The 20,282-nt window shown below is 46.8% G+C and overlaps 1 protein-coding gene and 1 pseudogene across 2 annotated transcripts; both read right to left on the bottom strand.

Annotated features, from left to right (window-relative positions):
* Nucleotides 1-6,143: 6,143 nt before the first annotated feature.
* COPS7A (COP9 signalosome subunit 7A) lies at nucleotides 6,144-12,168 on the bottom strand. 2 transcript variants are annotated; one of them, XM_004448521.5, is made up of 8 exons: nucleotides 11,978-12,168; nucleotides 11,313-11,517; nucleotides 9,617-9,692; nucleotides 9,321-9,409; nucleotides 8,173-8,375; nucleotides 7,423-7,528; nucleotides 7,112-7,263; nucleotides 6,144-6,976 (listed from the first exon to the last, which is right to left on the bottom strand). In XM_004448521.5, exons 2-8 carry the CDS (start codon nucleotides 11,472-11,474, stop codon nucleotides 6,937-6,939), a joined length of 828 nt encoding a protein of 275 aa, XP_004448578.1. In that variant the 5' UTR covers nucleotides 11,475-11,517; nucleotides 11,978-12,168; the 3' UTR covers nucleotides 6,144-6,936. The 2 variants fall into 2 exon arrangements, with proteins under 2 accessions (XP_004448578.1, XP_004448579.1); XM_004448522.5 differs by having other exon boundaries at nucleotides 12,005-12,114.
* Nucleotides 12,169-16,568: 4,400 nt separating this feature from the next.
* LOC101436206 (zinc transporter ZIP1 pseudogene) lies at nucleotides 16,569-17,581 on the bottom strand (annotated as a pseudogene).
* Between the last annotated feature and the right edge of the window lie 2,701 nt (nucleotides 17,582-20,282).

Raw genomic sequence — 20,282 nt, 5'->3', positions numbered from 1 at the left:
ATCCAAACTTTTAACCATCTATTTAAAATTTGCATTTTACCACCCCTATAGGTCCATTTATTCTCTTCTCCTTTGTTGGTGATTGTCATATGTATTGTCTACAAATACTGACAATCCCATCAGACAGGAGTATAATTTTTGCTTTCAACTGTCATACAGTTGAAAAGAAGTTAAATAGGTGGAGAAGACTCTATTATATTTACCAGCGCCATTGCTCTTCATTCATTCCTGATGTTCCCATTTTCTCCTGCTATCATTTCCTTTTGTCTGAAGAACCTCCTTTAGCAGGTATGCTGGTAATAAATTCTTGTTTTCCTTCACCTGAGAATGTCTTTATTTCACATGCATTCCTGAGTGATATATAAAATGGACATAGAATTCCAGGTTGACAGTTACCTTCTTTCAGCACTTTAAAAAATGTTGGTTCCAGGCAATTCACCCTCTAGCACACCCACAGTCTATGTCTCAAACTATGTACTTTTCTAGTTTTCTTCTTTTTATTTATTTATTTATTTATTTATTTATTTATTCCCCCCCCCCCCGGTTGTCTGTTCTTGGTGTCTGTTTGCTGCGTCTTGTTTCTTTGTCCGCTTCTGTTGTCGTCAGCAGCTCGGGAAGTGTGGGCGGCGCCATTCCTGGGCAGGCTGCTCTTTCTTTTCACGCTGGGCGGCTCTCCTCACGGGCGCACTCCTTGCGCGTGGGGCTCCCCCACGCGGGGGACACCCTTGCGTGGCAAGGCACTCCTTGCGCGCATCAGCACTGCGCATGGCCAGCTCCACACGGGTCAAGGAGGCCCGGGGTTTGAACCGCGGACCTCCCATATGGTAGACGGACGCCCTAACCACTGGGCCAAAGTCCGTTTCCCTCTAGTTTTCTTCTTAATAAACTCTACTCCCTTGTAGTCATTTGCATCATTCTTTATGAAATGCATTGTTTTTCTCTGGATGCTTAGGGTTTAATTTTCAGTTTGATTATGATTTGACTGTATCTTGTTTGTCCTTCACCAAGCTTTTTGAATCTGTTTCTCTTTCACCAAATTTGGGGAGTTTTCAGCCATGATTTGTTTCCCATGATTTCTTTAAATATTTTTTCTGCTCCATACTCTTTCTCTCCCCTCTGAGACTCTGACAACACAAATTATAGACCTTTTGGTATTATATCCCACAGGTCTCTGAGGCTCTATCCATTTTCTGAAAAATCTTTTTTCTCTTTTATTCAGATTTGATCTTCAAATAAGTGATCTTGTCATCATTCTGTTACTGAGCCCTGGCAGTGAACTCATTATTTTTGTGGTGTACTTCTCAGTTCTAAAATTTCCATTTGGTTCTTCTTTATGTTTTCCATTTCTTTGCTGAGACTTCCTATCTTACCATTTGTTTCAAGGATTTCTCCCTTCTGGCAGCACGGTTATACATAGCTGATCTGAAGTTGTTGCTTTAAATTCCAACATCTTTGTCATCTTGGGGTTATCATTAACCTAGACAGTTCTCTGTATGCTGGGTAATTTTAGATTGTATCCTAGATGTGCTGAATGATGTTTTGAGACTCTAGATCTTGTTAAAATCATAAAGATGTTGATTTCTTGTTTTAGCAGGCAATCAACCAGGTTAGGTTCAAACATAAAAGTTTTGATCTGCCTTCTGTGCACTAGCGTTCCAAAGTCATTTTAACTTTCAGTGTTTCCAGTGCTATTTGGATCATACCTATGTGTGTCCCTGGTGGCTTGTCCAAGAACTGGGCAGTGGTCTAACCTGTAACTGATTTCACAAAGGCTTAGGTGTTGCTGTTTAGGGTCAGAATTAGCACAGCTCAGAGGTGAGCCCATGAGGTCATTCACAATTTATGGTGTTCTCTTGATTTCCCTTTACTCCCTGACACTTTGATTCCCCAGGGCCTCCCTTCCCAGCTGGGAGTTTTTGTTTCCCTTCTCTGTTGTGCACTCTCCACTAAGTGTCTGTATCCGAGGCCAAGTGTCGAGAAAAAAAAGCAGAGGGGATGTGCCTCACGTTCTTGGGACTACCATTCCTCTCGTCAGAGAGAAGGGCTTCCCTTCCTCAAGAGTTATAGCAGGGGAGCAGATGTGGCTCAAGCAATTGAGCGCCTGCTTCCCAGGTCCCAGGTTTGGTTCCTGGTGACTCCTAAAAACAAACAACAAGCAAACAAACAATAAAAAACCACCCAGGGGAGCTGAGCTCAGTGGTAAAGCATGTTTCCCACATATGAGGTCTGGGGTTCAATTCTTGACCCTGGTACTTCAAAAAAAAAAAAAGTTAAAGCACCAGCCCTGCCACAGTTGCTGTCGATGGGCCGCTGCTGCCACCACCACCACCCTATTGTCTTGAGCTGGAGGCAAAAGAGTAGGGAACAAGGGGAAAAAACAATGGGTGTATCCCACGCTTTGGCCCTTACAGGAGACCTCTTTCTTGAAAGGAGACCAAGCTCTTCTCCAAGCTCTTTGCACCTTGTATGCACTACCAGATTACGGGATGCCTTTGAGTCCAGGAAGACAATACCAGAGAGGGGAAATGGCAAACTCATTATTGACTTAGTGGAACACTACCTTTTCAAAGATCTCAGCTTCTCTCTGTCCTGGAGTATGGGAAAGACAGAGTGGAGTGTGCTTACTCCATTTCCCCCATATCCCCCGGAATACATACACACACACCTACACATACACAAATACACACATACATATATACAGACATACTCATACATAAACACATACACGCATGCCTGGGTTTGAAACTCAGCTCCTCCATTTATAATCTGTGTGGCCCTGGGGCAAATTACACAACTTCTCTGTACCCATTTTGTCATCTTTAGAAGAGGATAATGGTGGTAGCAACCTTAGAGGGTAGTTGTGAGGAGTGAGTTTATATACACGAAGCACTTTGAGAACAGTGCCTGACGACAGTTAAGCACTAAATATTAGCTTCTATTACTAGTAATTATCATAGAAAAATTAGAAAATAATTAAGCAAAAAGACAGAAATGTCCCCAATCCCAGTGCTCAGAAAGTATAACATAAAAATTACAGTTTATATTACTTCAGACTTTTGCTCATGTAAATAAATAAACCTTTGGTACATTTCATATGAGTATACCTGAAACGTCCAATTATACATACAAAGACTGAGGAGATCTACAGTGGAACTGAAGGAGAGACTGAACATCCAGGAACCCTGAGTGCTAGCAATTAGCTATGGCCAGAGTGTAGATTTGAGGTCTCTTCAAAGATACTTTGGAGTTTTAAGACTCAGCTCTCAGCTTGGAGTCTTCCTTCCAAATCGATTATCATCACCTTTCCTTAACTGCGGCATGCTAATTTATTTATCAGGCAAGATATGTTTACTGCCTGGCTGAATGAGTGACTGAAAAATGAGCAACAACTGGATTGTAGTCCCTGCCCCATCTCCCAAATTACCCATCTCACACTGGAGGAGAGTCTGCCCCCAGGCCTCCGCCACACACTAGTCCTCCCGCCTGACAAGCTTCAACTCCCTCTTTACGGCTAATTGCTCCTTGGGCTTCTAGATTCAGGAGAAAGGTTATGTCCCTGGAGAAGACTTCCTGACTCCCGCGCAGGTACGATCCCCCGCTGCATGCTTTCACATCACCCTATACTTCTTTACCCTTCTCACACTTTTAATTATAGAACCACGTATTTAAGAACCCCCTCAAAGGCCAGGACAAGCCTGCCTTCCACTCTCTTGTTCTGTTTGAACACTGCTTGTCTTTCTCTCCCAAACTGTGGCCGTGGGTCCCATTACCTGTCCTCCAAGGCCGTGTGGCAGCAGCCTTTCCAGCTAACCCAAGTTAGCACTGATCTAGGCAAGTCTGCTTATCTACCCAGGGCTCCCCAGCTCAGACTGAGTCAGGGCAGTAAGGGCAAATGTCTAGTCGACGCCCCGGAGAGGCTAATCTGATAGGCACTGGGGGGAGGGGGCGGGTACAAGGGGACCAGGACTCTGCGTTTTCAAAAGCTCCCGATGATTCTGAAGAAACACTGCCTGCAGTAGGCAACTTGTGATTCACCTTCCGACGATCCCTGCATTCTGGTAGTACACTTGTGTATTCCCTCCCCTTGAATGTGGGCTGGCGACTAGCTCTAACATGGTGAAAGTGAGGGGATGTCACTTCTGCAATTAGGTTACAAAAGGCTGTGACACTTGTCTTGCTGGTATTCTGACTCTGGCTCTTGCTCTGATGGAGAGGGCCACCTGGGCAGCCTCTAGCCAACAGGCAGCAAGGAAATGAGGCCTTCAGTCCAACCAGCCAGGGGGCAGTGGATCATGCCAGCAACCACCGAGGCAGCTTGGAAGCAATTCCCGCCCCATTTGAACCTTGAGATGACCACAGCCCTAGCCAACATCTTGATTGCAGCCTGAGAGACTCTGGAGAACAAGACTCAGCTAACCTGAGCCTGGATGCCTGACCCACAGAAACTATAGATAATAAATGTCTGTTGCTTCAAGTCACTAACTTCTAGAATAATGTGCAACAGTAGATAGCTGATACACTTCGTGAACATGGCTCTGTTGCCCCAGCTCTAGCCTCCAACATGTCCCTCTAAACTCCTTTCTACCCATCCGTGTTGGGAGATTCACCTAACTGGGAAATTTCTAGTCCATCTATTAACAAGATTTCTTCAAATAATGACTACAGACATTGTCTCCGCTCTTCTTGTGCATATGACACCCATCAGTCTAATTGCCATTTTTAGCTTCAGAGACTCTGGCTTAACCTTTTTAGGGTCATTAAATCCATGTGAATGAAACTCTGAACTGTCCTGAAGGCAAGTTCTCTTCCTCCCACTCTTCCAGCCATCTAAGATTGCTATTCAGGGGACCAGTATGACACAAGTGGGTGCCCAGATGGGAAGACAGTCCTGGTGCCCTGGGCTTGGGTGTACATCCTAAACCTTGAACCAAATTTCATGGTCAGAAACTAAGCTCTCACCAACCAATCTGCCACCACCCCCTCCCCCCAGCCTATGTAGCCAAGAACTCTCTCTGTAAATCAAAGACAAATTACATTTGTATGTCGCTGGGGATGTGACTGTCCCCACCCTCACCCCCTGCATCTAGGGGTAGGTCTAGTAGGCCCAGCCCAGCCCACACTCAACTTTAAAACCACTGACTGAAGGCTGGGACTGGAGAGGACTAGGTGACAGGACCATTAGCTAGGACCATTGGTTTCCTCCACGCTTACAGGGAAAGAAGACACTAAATTCAAGAGGAAGACGGGCACGGGTGGGAGGGGGTGGGCTGACAGCACCAGGAATTCGCAAATTCTACACACTGGAGGGTGTGGGAGGGAGAAGGGTTTATTTCAGAGGTGAAGAACGAGAATCAAGACCCAACAGGCTCAACAAGCATGTCTAGGGCAAAGATAAGATGCTAAGCGGTGTCAGCTCCTGAAATATTGGTACTAGTCCCACGGAATCTCCCTTGCCTCCTCACGGCGCTAGGCTCACCCAGCCCACTTTCAATCAAAAGCCCAGGACCCCACCCCTACTTTCTGTGTCCATGACTGATACTTTTAGACCAGTCAAGAGTGGCCTACCTTCAGTCTGCAGATAGGGAACAGCATGAGCTCCAGAGAGAACCCCCATCAACAGTCAGACCCTCAGGAGGCAAGGGGGGGCTCAACAGTCCCTTACACCAGAGCTCCCCGGCGGGTGCAGTGTGCTGGGCCCAGGAGACCAATCTGCCCAGCACGCTGCTTGTGGGTGCAACCTCGGATGGAGGGCGGGAGCCTGACTGCTGCTTCCTGCCTGAGATCTGACAGTTCTTTATGGTTTGGGTTTTGGTGTGAAGATGTATGTTTTTATCAACTCTTCCCCTGTAACATTCTGAGGTGGAAGGAAACAGTCTGAACTCAAGCTTCCTGAGAGCAAGGACAGCGACCATCATTCAGCATCTCCACTGCCTATCACACATTGCCTGTGGCTCAGGAACAAACGATGGATCAATGAAGGGTGAGATACTCAGCCCAGGCTCCAAATCTCCTGGCCCCAAAGCCAGGACTCAGCACTATGTGCTTCTCTTCCCTTTGCAGCATTTTGCCTTAGAGTGACCTGGGAATGAGTGTGCTTCCCAGGCACAAATATCAAATACAGAAGGTACCCCATTCAGGGCATGTTTGCAGATAAGATTTCTCACAGATTTATTTCTGTGCCATGTTATATATAGATATATGTATATATACTTTTTTATACAATCTATACCTCCTTCCCTTCTTTACCAAACTCAAAAGGAAATATAAATCCCTCCAGGATTACAATCAGGCTTCCCAAGACAGCCAGGGCCAGGAAAGAACTCTCAACATCTCAAAGAACAGCTGCTCTTCTTGGGCTCTGGGGTCAGTGAAGCAGCAGCATTCCCAGGACCCAAGGGGAGGAGAGAGGACAGGAAAGGACTGTAGTGTGACAGGATTCGAGGATGACAGTGTCCAGTGACTCCAAGAGGGGCAGGCTGGCTCCCAGAACTCTCAAGGTGGGGATAAAGGTGAGGGCTCTGTGGCTCTGCAGGAGCAGGAATTGCGGATCAGGCATGCAGGGATGGGGGTGGCAGGAGAAGGAAAACCCATGGGTTATGCTGGAACACAGCAGCCCCAGTCAGAGCTACCGACCTACTCAACGACAGATGTAAGAGACAGGGACAGATGCTGAGCTCTTAAGAAAGAGGGCAGAGGGCATGGCAGGGGAGCGGGACAGAGGGAACACAAGAAAGTCACAAAAGCATAAAGTACCAACAAATACATGACCTGTACTCGCCTCCTCCTTAGAGAAGGTGTGATCTATGCGTGGGGGAGAGAGGAAGGGGGTTGAAGGATTATCAGCTGGCCAGGGGCACAGGAAGGCTCTCTGAGAACTCCGGAGGGGCAGGCAGGCAGCTGGGAGCCCACATCCCCAGGGAGGAAACGACAGTCCCTTCAGTTCGACTTGGACCAAATCTTGGCGCTCCCTCGGAGCCTGGCAAGGGGAAGAGAGAGGATGCACGAAATCGCCTTAACCCTCAAGGCTCCTCCCACTCCTCACCCATGCAGCCAGGCCCCTGAGGTAAAAGTGGGGCACCCTGGAAGCGAGCAGTTCTCCACGTGGGCTCACCCCTTGCCCTTTGAGGCTTTCTTGCTGGGCTGGCGCTGGTTGGTGCCGGGAGCTGGTTCCCTCAGCTCAGTCAGGTGTTGCTCAGGGTCCTGTGATGTGGCTGCGGCTGCTGCCGCCGTCGTAACTTTAATGGTTTTCTTAAGGTTGGCAACCTACCAGGATGCAAGGAATGGGGGGCTGGCAAGGAAGGTTCCAGAACCTCCCTGTCCCCCTTGTGTTTCTGCTATAGCCACTGTCCAAAGCCCTCTGCACAGGACAACTGGCCCAGGCTGCAGGAGTGTGGGTCCATGCTGTCCCCCCAGCCTGCTCACCTCACTCTCAATCTGCTGCTTCAAGCCCAGCTGCTGCTCCTTGTGCTGGTTGGCACGGCTCACTTGCTCCTCGATGCCCGACAGCACAACTTCACAACCCACACACCTGCGGGAATCGGGAGCAACCAGCACTGTCAGCAGAAAGGGGCTGGGTTGCAGACTCCTAGAAAACAGACTCAAAAAAGAGCCCCAAATCCTGGTCCCCAAACCCTTGTCTGAGTTAGGAACTCTCACTGGGGCACCTGGAAAGCCGTGGCAACAAAATCCCCCCAGCAGCCAGCTGAATGCTCAGGTAGGCTAAGGGACAGATAAGGAAGCGTGTGGAATGATGTGCAAGATGGGCATAGAAAGTGAAAACAAGACGGGGTGGGAAAAGCTAACAAGAAAAAGGGACAGTGTGTGGATGAAGACACACTGACGCTAGACAGGGACACAGAGAGAAACAGAAGGGGGAGCGGCCTGTGGCCCCTGACCAGTGGTGGCTAGAGACCAGTGGGTTGAAGGCAGTCTAGGATTCCCTCAAGACAAGCACTCCCTCTTCCCTCCCCCAATTACTACACCAGGAAACTGCCTCTTGCCTCCCAGGGCATCCTCTACTTCCTCTTTCCCTCAGAAGCCTTTAGAGAAACAAGCTCATTTCCCTTCAGCCTCCTGGGTTCTACCTCTGCAGCCCCGCCCCGCCCCAACAGAAGCCCCCCTCCCTTTCTTGGGGTAAAGAGGGACGGGACAGTGCCAGGCCCTGGGTCTCACCACTCCTGCAGGGTTCGGGCAATAGCACTGAGGTCCTGGCGCTGGATGTCCCGCCCTATGCTGTAGTCCACCTCCAGCCGCTGATTGCGCTGATCCAGGGAGCCCCGGAGCACGTCCGCGTACACGGCCTCGATCACAAGGTCCTCCAGCTGCCGCACGTTATGCAGGGCCAGGGCCTCGAGCAGTACTGCATAGGGGATACACTGGGGCCCAGGAAGGGCGGCCGGGGTCCAGGAGGCTCCAAGCAGAGAAGGGCTTCAAGAAGCTTCCTCCCTCCTCTCTCTCCCTGCCCCAGCCCACCTGCCCTCCACTCTGATCCCTAAATCACTGTCTCTGTAAAGGCAAAATCGATAGAAGTATCCCCACCTCGAAACAACACCCTGAGGACAATCTTAAAACAATAAAACGCAAGACTTATGCTCCACCACCCTCACCCCTCACACCAGAGGGAGAAAGTGCCATCTGCCTGCGTGTCATTCCTTCTGCCACAGCTCAAGATATCACACAGCTCCTGGCCGAGAGCGGCTTGACATAATGGGAGTATGTGGTAGTGGGAGAGGTCTGGAACATTCTATGTATCATTTATACTCCACCTACTTCCAAAGAAGCATTCTACTTAAGGCCCCTCATAATAGCCCGATTTAAGTAAAATCAGGAGAACAAAGTCAAGCCACGTTGGGAGGGTGCAGATTGAGGAAAAATATATATACAATAAAAACTGAGCCTAGAAGGGACACAGAGATACCACTAAGTGCTATATTTCTCATGCTAACAAATACAAGCCTAGCATTTCATCAGAAGAGTGTCCTGTTCCCAGTTCAGAGGCTCTGATACACAATGGGGAGGGGGGTAATTACTGAACAAAACAAACAGTATATCCTTGTTGCTATTTTAACCAAAACCACAAAAAATATTTTATGTAGAACTTAGCTTGATTGGAAATTTAAAACAAAACAGAAAACTAAGAGAATAACAGTCTCTTAAAAGGCTGCAGGTAACGGAGTTAGAAACAGACCTTGGGGCAGGAAGAAGTGACAGCTGGGTGAGAGGCTGTCCCAGCACAAGCTCCCTGCAGATGTGCCCTTGTGAACGGTCCTAGGAAAGGACCTGTAGACCGCTGGCTCACAGCTGGGGCGAACGTCACTCACCTTGACTTTGGCAGCCAGGGTGACAACCGATAGGTGTCGAAGCTTATTCTTCTGAGCCTCTGTGAGTGGGGGAAGATTCCGGGCTTCAGCTGGGGAAAAAGGACAAAGTGCAGAGAATCCTGATGTTAATTTTGTGAGCAGCCTAACCTTCTACTCCTGCTTGCTTGCTTTTTCTTTTATTTCATCTTCTATGCCAATCCAGGTCTTGACTCTGACCCTGTGCACTTAGGAGATCCAACTGGGTCCCCCCAGAAATTTCCCTTCTCCCCACTCCAAAGCTCCAGCCCCCCAGTTACCTAGGTAGTCAGCATACGTCCCATAAGCAAACACTGTGAGTAGCCGGAACGTGGAAGCAAAGTCGCTCTCAGCCAGCTGCAAGTATATGAGGGAAGAGAAGAGATGACAGGGAGGACTTCCCTCTCCCCACTCCCAGCCACTCAGTGGCCCCATCTTTCTCCTCCAACGTGATCTCTCCAAGCTTACCAGCAGGAACTCTCTGCCTCTCTGACCACTCTTCCCACAAAGGGCTCATTTCCACCTCCAGGCCTTCGTTTATGATATTTCCCCAATCCACAATGCCCTCTCCCTCCACACACCATCAAAAAAAAACAGCCACAAAGTGTCCACTACCTGACAGAAACACAAATCAAACACTGCAAATCGTGTTGCTGGGCTCTCACAGTACGTTTATTATTTCTGAATTTGAATGTCTTTAGACAGTCTGCTGTGCTCCCCAACTCACTAAAGACTCCTGCCTCGATGTCACTCATCTGAGGACTGCATGGCCAAGGGAGACGTTTGAATTTGTGGTCTCTTCTTCCAGCCTACCTCAGCCAGAGGCTTGCATCACCCAGTTCAGCTCACCCAGAGCTCCACCTCCTACTGACAATGATCACCCATTCTGGAATTAATCAATCAATCCCCGCATAAGGTTGCTACCTAAAAATACCTTTCTTTTCAACAAGCTTATAGACCTAGTTGCCTGCATCCCACTCAGGCTCTAGCAGAGATACGCATGTAGTTGGCTCTCTTCAATAAATACTTGCTAACTGAATGATTCATAGGTTTAGATCTATTCATCCTATCTCTTAAACTGGAATGTAAGCTTCAGAATGGCAAGCACTGTGTCTTATACTTTCCTGGTATTCCCAGACAACTAGCAGAATGTTAAACAGGGACTTAATAATTCTTCTTTTTCTTCACATTGATTGATTCTTTCATTCCACTACAGAGGAAAGCAACCAGTTTTCCCTGTACCACGTGGTAATCCACAAAGCCACTGACTCAATTATAGGCCCTCAAATACATGGCTCACAGTTTGTCCACTGTCATAGCATCTCAGGACTTGGGCTGGTGTGATACATCTTGGCAACCCACCCACTCTGGCTTTACTCTCTTAACTCTGCCACTTCTGTGTTAGTGGTTCCTCTTGCTGTGTTCTCAGCAGCTTGCCACACATATCTGGGAAAAAGGCATTATCTATCTCTTCTACTTTAAAAAATTAATACATGGCCAAAGGAAGGAGAATGGGCCCTGCTAATTTAACATGTTCTGTTCATTCCTCCCATTTTAGCAGGCTTTACACAGATCCCTAATCCCACTGGATTCTCACAATAATGGTAAGGACAGTGTCATCTCCATTTTCAAGAGAAAATTGAGGCCTTAAAACAAAAGTGACCTAATCCAAGTGGCATGATTATTAAGAGCTATTACATTGAGGAAGACACGCTGGAAGGCAGGTTTCCTATTCCACATCTCATGTTCATTTACTTAAAAACAAAAAGTACTGGTTTTACAGATTCCCTCATCTCCAGAGGGAAACTAAGAAGTTTACTTGCTTACTCGAAGCTTTTGCAAGCTGCCAGTTAACCACCATTATATTATTACTCAAATGAATGGTTCTAGGATAGCAAAAATGAGCCCTGTCTTCCCATCTGAAATAGAAACTTTAGCCCCAAGCTTCCCTGTGGGCTCTTCAGAAGAGGGACCCACCTCTCTAACATTGGGCATGTCCAGCAGTTCCCCAAACACGTAGACACCAGGCGCCTCCAGCACCTGGTGGATGAGTGTGGCCAACGCTGCCCCCTTGGCTGACTTGGCCAGGAGCAAAAATTGCTCCTGGTTCTGCCCTGTCACCTTCACCTCCGCACTCATGGCCGCACTGAGCTGGGGGGACCTGGGCTCAGGATGCCTGGAGCTGCAAGGAAAGAGGATATGAGGCCGGCAGTCCCTGAGTGCTGGCAAGACGGAAAGCACAAGGGGGAAGGGCTGGATTGCTGAGGCACTGAGTCACTTCTACAATGAGGAATCAGAGATAAGAGTGGTTTAGAACTCGGGATCTGGGAATCCCAATAGTCGGCCACTTGGACCAGGAGCATGGCTGAGCCAGGGATGCCACGCCCACTCTCCTCCCCGCCCCCGGGGTCTAACCCCAAGTCCCACTACTTGCACCCCATGGGGACCCAAGACACGGGATGCAGTGGGGTACCGGGCGTCACACTGTATGTACCCCAAAGACATGAACTCCCTCTGTCCTCCCCTCGTGCCCCGCACGTGCCCCCGGTCACGTGACCTCGCCCCCACTCCTTACGCGTGGCCCCGCCCCCTTAAAGAGGCCGCTCAGGGACCGAAGGCTCCCGCCCACTGCCCCGTCGTACCCTGGATCACACTCTGCGGGCCGCTACCTGGAAGCTTCGTCTTCCAAGCGCACCGGGCGGGGACGCCGCTCCGTCACCTCCGGCAGCTGTTCCGAGCCTTTCCTGCCACCTCCCTTCAGGGTCGCTCTAGCTGTTAAACTCTATGGCCTTCTTCCGGCCGTACTTCCGTTCTTACGAAGCAGGTTTCGGGCGAGACCTGCCCCGCCCCCGCCTTCCGACTACCAAAGCGCCAGTGAGGGACACAGCCATCCTACTCTCTGATTGGCCGCTGGGCAAAGAATGACGGGCGCCTTTTTTTTTTCTTCTCTGTTCAATAAAACTTTATTGGTGGAAAAGCGCCTGAAGCTAGTTGCCGACGGAACCTGTGGCGCTTCTGGTGCGTCCGGGTTGGTTGTCTTTAAGCTCCAAACTGTTGGAGACCTAAAAACTGGGGCGCTGGAAGTGAGAGGGAAGCTGTAATGAAGGAGAGAGGGAGGAGGGAGAAAAGAATGAGGGAGGCGAAAGAAAAAGGAGAGATGAAGGGATAATAATAGAAGTTTAGCAGCAGAGATAACCTGGGTAGTTCATCCACTCATTTTTTAGGCACAGGAAAAAAGAAGTAGAAAAAGGAAAATAATAATAGCTAACATATATTGAGTGTGTACTATTAGGCATTTTTAAAAATCTTTTGTCTATTGAATCCTCACAACTGTACTGCCTCCCCAGTCTGATGCCTGACACCCTCTTCCGCGACTACAGCATGTGCTTGAGGAGAGATATGTATTAATATCATTTAATCTGTGAAGGCACTGAGGATCACTGAGGTTAAGTAATTTGTTGAAGCTCACCAGTAAGTGGTGGGGCTGAGATCCAATTCAAATATAAGTTTGTGTGATTCCAACCTGTGCTAAGAAAGGAGGAAAGAAAACTAGCTGTGATCTTAAAGCAAATCATGCCATCTTGTGGTGTCTGTCTTCCGTTTCTGCAAAACTGAAAGATTAGATGACAGAATCTCTAAAGCCAATTGTGATTCTGATGTTTTATGGTTCTCTGAGAGGAAGAGGAATGAGAAGAGAAAATAGGAGAACAATTAGTTAAGTAGGAAAAGAGAATTTAGAGAAAATGAGAGAGGAGATGGACTAAAGAGGTGAAATTAGAACAAGCAGAGAAGAGGAGTGTAAAGGTGAGAAGAAAAGAGAAAGGGATAGAAATGAGAAAAGAGGAGGGAATCTGGGAAGAAAAATAAACTCTCCAAGGGGAGGATGGGAGCTAAGTAAATTTATGCAAAGCTTGGGATGTAGTATTCATTCACTCATTTTTTACTAATCCACAGTTATGTACAAGACCATGGACCAGGTGTTGTCTTAATGCTAATGACAGAGAGTAAGATGCACAGAAATAAAGCTGACTGACATCCAAGGAGTCAAATACATAATAACATATTCATCATTGATTCAAAAGGTTTATATTGATCAGCTCATTGTCAGGCATTTCTCTACCTACTGGGCAAAATCCATGCCCTTCTGGTTTTTAAATTCTTGTGTCTGAACTCAGGTCCATAAGTAAATAAATATATACAAGGTCAGGATGTGATAAATATTATGAAGAAAAAATCAAGGTAAAGGGATATGGGAAATGCAGAAAGCTTTGCTATTTTATACAAGGTATACCTGATAAATTTATATAGGCAGAAACCTGAAAAATATGAGGGAACAAGTTATGTGGATTTCTGTGGGGAAAGTGTTCAAGGCAAAGTAAACTACAAGTGCAAAGGCCCTGTGGTAGAAACATGCTTGAGGTGTTTGACAAACAGCAAGGGGACCTGGAGCTGAGTGAGTAAAGAGAAAGAAGTGGGGATGAGGTCAGAAAGAGAACAGGGTGGCCAGATCATGTCAGGTCTTGTGGGCCATTGAAAAGACTATGACTTTTCTTCCAAGTGAGATGGGCAGTCCGTGGAGGATTTGAACAAAGAAGTGACATGATCTGACCCACGTGTTTAAGACGTTATTATGGATGCATGAACAGAAGCAACGAGACCAATTAGGCAACTGTTGCAATGATCCAGGCAAGCGATGGTCTTGACTTGGACCTTAGGTGGTAGCAATGGAGGTGGAGAGAAGTGGTTGGATTCTGGATTTAATTTGAAGGTAAAGTGAACAGACTTTGCAGATGGATTAGATGTGAGTTGTCAAAGGAAAAGAAGAGTCAAGGATGTCATTGTAGAACCAAGTTGCACAAAATCTTTCAAGTACAGCTAATTTTAATTTTATTTAAACTTTTCCAGAAAATGGGAAAAGAAATAGGAAATAGGAAAAGAAAGAACATGCAACTTGTATTCAGCCAGAATTACTTTATGTAACCAGGAAAAGGACAGTACTAGGAAAAAAATTACAGGCCAATCTCACTCGTGAATAGAGATACCAAAATCTTCAGTTAAACATTAGAAAACCAAGTCTAGCAGTATGCAAAAAAGATAACACACTATTATCCCAGGAATTTAAGGGTGACTTAATATTAGAAAGTACATTTATTTTATTCACCATATTAATAGAGTAAAGGAATAAATCATAGTCTCATCTCAATAAATGTAGAGAAAGCATGTAATGACGTTAGTATTTATTTGTGGTAAAACCTTAAAATCTCTTTAAGTTTCTTTTATTCCCCCCCCATGGCTCCTTCGTCTGTCTGCTTGTTATCTGCTTGTTGATCTTGCTTTTCTGCTCATTGTTTCTTCTTAGGAGGCACAGGGAACCAAACCTGGGACCTCTCCTGAGATGTGGGCACCCAACTGCCTGAGCCACATCTGCTCCCCAAATCTTAAAATCTTTTAGAAAACTAGGAGGGAAGTCTTTAATTTAATAAAGGAATTCCTAGCTTAATCACTTTTATTCAGTCTTGTAATGGGAATCCTGGCTGGAACAGTAAGATAAGAAAAGTAAATAAAAGGTAAAAAGATAAGGGAAAAAAGAAACAACAGGGAAACGGACTTTGGCCCAGTGGTTAGGGCGTCCGTCTACTACATGGGAGGCCCGCGGTTCAAGCCCTGGGCCTCCTTGACCCGTGTGGAGCTGGCCCATGCGCAGTGCTGATGCACACAAGGAGTGCCATGCCACACAGGGGTGTCCCCTGTGTAGGGGAGCCCCACGCGCAAGGAGTGCACCCATAAGGAGAGCTGCCCAGCGCGAAAGAGGGAGCAGCCTGCCGAGGAATGGCGCCGCCCACACTTCCCGTGCTGCTGACGACAACAGAGGCGGACAAAGAAACAAGACACAGCAAAAAGACACAGAAAACAGACAATCGGGGGAGGGGAGGGAATTAAATAAATAAAAATAAATCTTTAAAAAAAAAAAGAAAAGAAACAACAGTGTTACTATTTACAGATAATTAGACAGTGTATAGATCTAGAAAATCCAAAATAATCTACAAATAAATTATTAGAATTGATTAGTGTTTAATGACAGTGCTAGATAAAAAAATCAATGTACAAAAATCAATCGTATCTCTATATATGAGAAACAAGTAATGAATAACTCTAAAAGTTACCCTTAAAGTAGTATCAATATCAAATACTGAAATTTAAATGTAACAAAATATGTGTAACACCTATATGTAGCAAATTAAGACCTAAGATGAGTGGAGCACTATCTCGCTTTCATAGATTGGAAGACTCAATGTGAGGGAATCAGTCTTCCTGAAGTAATTAATACAGTCGGTACAACTGTTTTTTTTAAGATTTATAGAAACACCTTTTATTTAGGTGATATGTCCTGAAACAAATTAGTAAAATAGTCTAGATAGTATGGGCCTTATGCACAGCCCTCCCTCCCCAAAAATAACCCCAGGGTGGGCCTCCCTTCCCCCCATGGGCTCTTCTAGTATAAAAAAACATCTTGGCAGCGCAGTGTTTATCCTCTGGGCTGTGGGCACCCTGTTCATGTCCCCAGGGTGCCGGATCGGTAGGAGGCTGCAGTTCTGCTAACCCTCCCCTCACCCAGCCCAGAAAACACTTCTGCCCTACCCCAGGATCTGTGACCAAAATCAAAAGCGGGCAGGCCCTTGCACTGAGGGGCCGGGCAGGGCTCAGTGCCTTCACTGTGTTTGGAGAAAGAGGAAGGGGACTTATTTGGCACTTTGCAAATAGAGGAGTTAGCAAGGTTTGAGAGACCAGAGAAAGTACCAAACTGGCAGGAGGAACCATTTGCAAATAGCCCTCTAGGAGAAGGAGAATATGAGCTAGGAAAAGTGGGAGGGGTCTCTCACAAGAGGCAGAGTGCGGACATGGGCTAGAACCAACAGGACTGTTGGCCCCTGGCCTATGCCCTCCTCCTGTCTCTACCCTACAGCAGCGGGGTGCCCAACCCCAGCAGCCCCAGTTTCAGCCTGCCCTTTCATCAAGTCCAGTCCCTGATTCTGGCAGACAGTGTCATAACCAATCCTAAAATCCTTGATCATCTTTCTAGTGATGTGACCATCTCTTATTTCTTGGGCCTGGGGCAAGGCTCTCGTCTGCCTGTTTCCCTCTCACTAGTCAAACAGTCCCAAAGTCTCCAACTCTAGCTCCTGGAGAACTCTTTGGTCCTCAGTGCCTCTGTTCTCCAATCCTGCCTATTCCTCACAAACTGGGGGAGGGAGGAAAGGCAGGGGCACCTGATACCCAACTTCCCCTGCGCCTCTCTGAAGCCCCCCAGACTTGGATGGAGAGCAGGCCAGTGAGCCAGGCAAAGCCTGCCAGGACCAGGATGACCTTGAGAATCCTCAATTTAAAAGTAGCCAGTTCCTGGGGGCAGGATCTCACAGGAAGGTGATATAGAGGAAGGTGCCAGCGCCATGCCCTCTAGCATATACTGGGCCAGCTAGTGCAGTGGCCCAGCTGACTCTGCCAGAGCTGCAGCTAGCCCAATGCCCAGGGGTGTCTGTATGAGAAGAGGGTCCCACAGCCAGCCACCACCTGTGCTCGCAGGTGGCTCTGCAACAGCTGCAGGGACAGGCTGCCTGCCAGGGTACCCTTGTGGAGCAGCAGGGCCAGGCACGGCTCCACAGCCCGAGCCCTGTCTCCTTGCAGCCCCACCACCAGCCCCTTGAACACTGAGTGCAGGGCCAGAGAAAAGACCAGGACACAGGCACGCAGGGCCGAGGGTGCTGCAGGGACTCCGCTTGCCTGTGGGAGCCCTGGCCCATCTTGCCAGTCAGTGGCCCACCATTGCAGCAGCAGCCCCTGTCTGCTCCTGGGGCAATGGCCCCAATTGCTCCTTGTAAGCCAGTGTGATCTGCTCCATCACCAGGACCAAGAAGTAGCCCATGGCCAGGAGGAATTCCTGCAGGGGGAACCAGAGCGTCACATGCAGGGCTGCAAGGGCCTCATCCGTAGCAGCCAGGTAGCCAGGCAGCAGGTCTGGGAGACAGGTGGCCAGAAAGACTGCCCCTGCAAAGTGACTTCCGAGGCTCAGGCTTTCTGGCCGGAGGTCGAGCCTTCCTGGTTAGCTCCAGGCTGGCCCTGCGCCCCCCCTCCCCCCGCCCCGTCACCTCCAGGCCCACAGGCACTAGGGACTCCGAGGCCACTGCCTAAGAGCACCGCACCAGATCTGGCTCTCCCCAGGGCCCCAGGGTGGCCGTGGTAGCTCCCATGACTCTCAGGCCTCCAGCTTGTCTCACTGCATGGTATTGGCTGGGTTTTGGCCTGGAGTCCCATTCAGTACAATCTTTTTTTTTCTTTTTCTTTTTTTTAACAAGAAGTCTGTTTTATTATATTATACTCCTTGTACTTAATAAGGAGTATTGTACTTGATAAGGAGGTTAGTAATTATCAGTGGTTAAAAAAAAAGGTAGAAAGAAATGAGTGAGATGTTCTTGGGAGGATGTTAAGAACTGACACCAGCAGATAAAGCTTCTAGATGACAGCTAACTCCTAAGACTAAAATTGCCTTGTTTTCTCTATTTTCTAGCTCCTTCTGTGGCCAATCTATTAGCAGCTTCATTGCCTTCGATGCCACTATGACCAGGAACGTAAGCCCATTGAATAGCCATTCCTCGGGAAGCTCGATCAATGCTCTCAAAATCACTTCTATTGACAACATCTCTTCCAGAGACTGTTTTCCATCCATTTTCTTTCCAGGTAGGCATCCATTCTGTAACACCTTTGATGACAAACTTGCTGTCCGTTTTAATGATGAGTTTGTCCAGGTTTTGGCTCCTTGCTTGATCAGTTGCTCTATGGGCTGCCTTTAGTTCAGCACTTTGGTTTGTCTACCGTCCAGAAACTCTCTCACTGACATTTAGAGGATGGTCAGGTCCCCAGTGAACTCCAAGTCCTGCTCTTGCACCATCTCTTCCATTATTTCGGCAGCTGCCATCTATATAAACGGTTGGAGTGTGTTCCCATGCCAGCCGGAAGCCTGTCCCCGCTGTCCCTCATCCTGTCCTCCAAGGATGGCAGGCGGAGTCCAGAGTTCGCAGTCGGGGCGCTTCCCAGTGCACTGGGCAGTACAATCTTAATCCAACGCCCAACAGATTTTTTTGTGGGTGTGTGGAACTGACAAACTGATTCCACACTGTACACGGAATTGCAGAAGGCTAAGAATAGCCTCTCGAAGAAGGTTAACAAGGTGGGAAGACCTGTCTTACCAGATTATCAAGACGTAATTGCAAAGCTATATTAATTAAGTTTGTGTTGTACTGACACCGAGATAGAGAAATTGACCGCTGGTTAACATACTACAGAGCCCTGGAGTAGACTCACGCCTATATAGATACTTTATTTATGATAGGGGTGTGCTTTTGCACCAGTGAGAAAGGAAATATTTCAATAAATGTTGCTGTGACAATTAGGTATTTATAGAGAAAAAAGTAAAACTGAACCCCCACTTTAGGTCATATACAAAAATCAATTCCCACTGTACAGTAGACTAAACATAAAAGGAAAATTAAAAAGCATTTAGAAGGTGATATAGAGAAATATATTCATGAATTCAGGCTCAGGAAATATTTCTTAAGACTCAAATCCACTAGCCCTAATGGAAAAGATCAATCAACTTGACTACAATAAATTAAGAACATCTGTTGATCAAAAAAACAACCCACAGAATGGGAGGAAACATTTGTAACACATATACTTGACAAAAGATTTGTGTCCAGGATGTATAAAGAACTCCCACAAATCAATAAGGGAAATCCTAACAATAAACATTATAAAAGTGAGCTAAAGATCCTAACAATAAACATTATAAAAGTGAGCTAAAGATTTGAAGTCTTCAGTACTTTTTTTTCTTAAGTACTAGGGCCAGAGATTGAACCTAGGACCTCATATGTGGTATGCCAGCACTCAACCACTTGAGCTATGCTGATACCCTCTAAAGATGTGAACTAGCACCTCACCAAATAGGAAATCCACAAGGCCAACAAACATGAAAAAGTGCTCAGCCTCATTAGTAATCAGGGAAATGCAAATAAGCGCAATAAAGAAATTCACTGTGCACACACACCACAATAGCTAAAATTAAAGTCCAATAATACCAAGTGTTGATGAAGATATGGAACAAGAGAAACTCTCATATACAGCTAAAGGGAGTTTAACTTGATAAAACTATTTTGGAAAGAGTTTAGTATTATCTAATCAAGTGGAAGACCTGCTTGCCCTGGGATGCAGCAGTTCTACTCCTAAGTATAAGAGACGCATATAATAGTATTACATACATCTTCAAAAGCAGACAAAAGAAACTATATTGTAAGGAATGTATACACATATGGGGAAGCTATTAAGAAAGGCAAGGTAGTGACTGGCATAAAGTCAGAATACTATTTACTTTCTGTGAGGAGGGCATGAAGTAGGGGTACCCAGGGACTTTTGGAACCTGACAAGGTTCTTTGTCTTGATCTGTATGGTAGTTACATGGATATTGCTTTTTTTGGTTTGCTTGTTTTGTTTTTAACTTCATTTTGTACATTTAATAATTGAAAATATAAACAATAATTAAGAAATAAAAAGAAAATACAGTTGGATAAAAACATACATTTCTCAGTTAAATGTACTGGATACATATAAAATTTTTTAAAGATTTATTTAATTTATTTATTCCCCGCCTCATTGTTGCACTCACTGTCTGCTCCCTGTGGTCATTTTCTGTATGCTTTTTGTGTCTGCTTATCTCCTCTTTAGGAGGCACTGGGAATGGAAACTGGGACCTCCCATGTGGGAGAGGTGCTTGAGCCACCTCAGCTCCCTGCTTTGTTGTCTCTCTCACTGTGTTTGTTCTTCGTGTCTCCTTGTTGCATCATCTTGTTGCATTAGCTTGCCACACCAGCTGGTTGCGCCCTCTTGCTGTCTTGCTTG

Source organism: Dasypus novemcinctus, chromosome 20 (genome assembly GCF_030445035.2).
Source record: "Dasypus novemcinctus isolate mDasNov1 chromosome 20, mDasNov1.1.hap2, whole genome shotgun sequence".
NCBI lineage: Eukaryota > Metazoa > Chordata > Mammalia > Cingulata > Dasypodidae > Dasypus > Dasypus novemcinctus.
The sequence above is the reverse complement of the archived record's forward strand: the minus strand, read 5'-3'. Positions and strand labels throughout refer to the sequence as shown.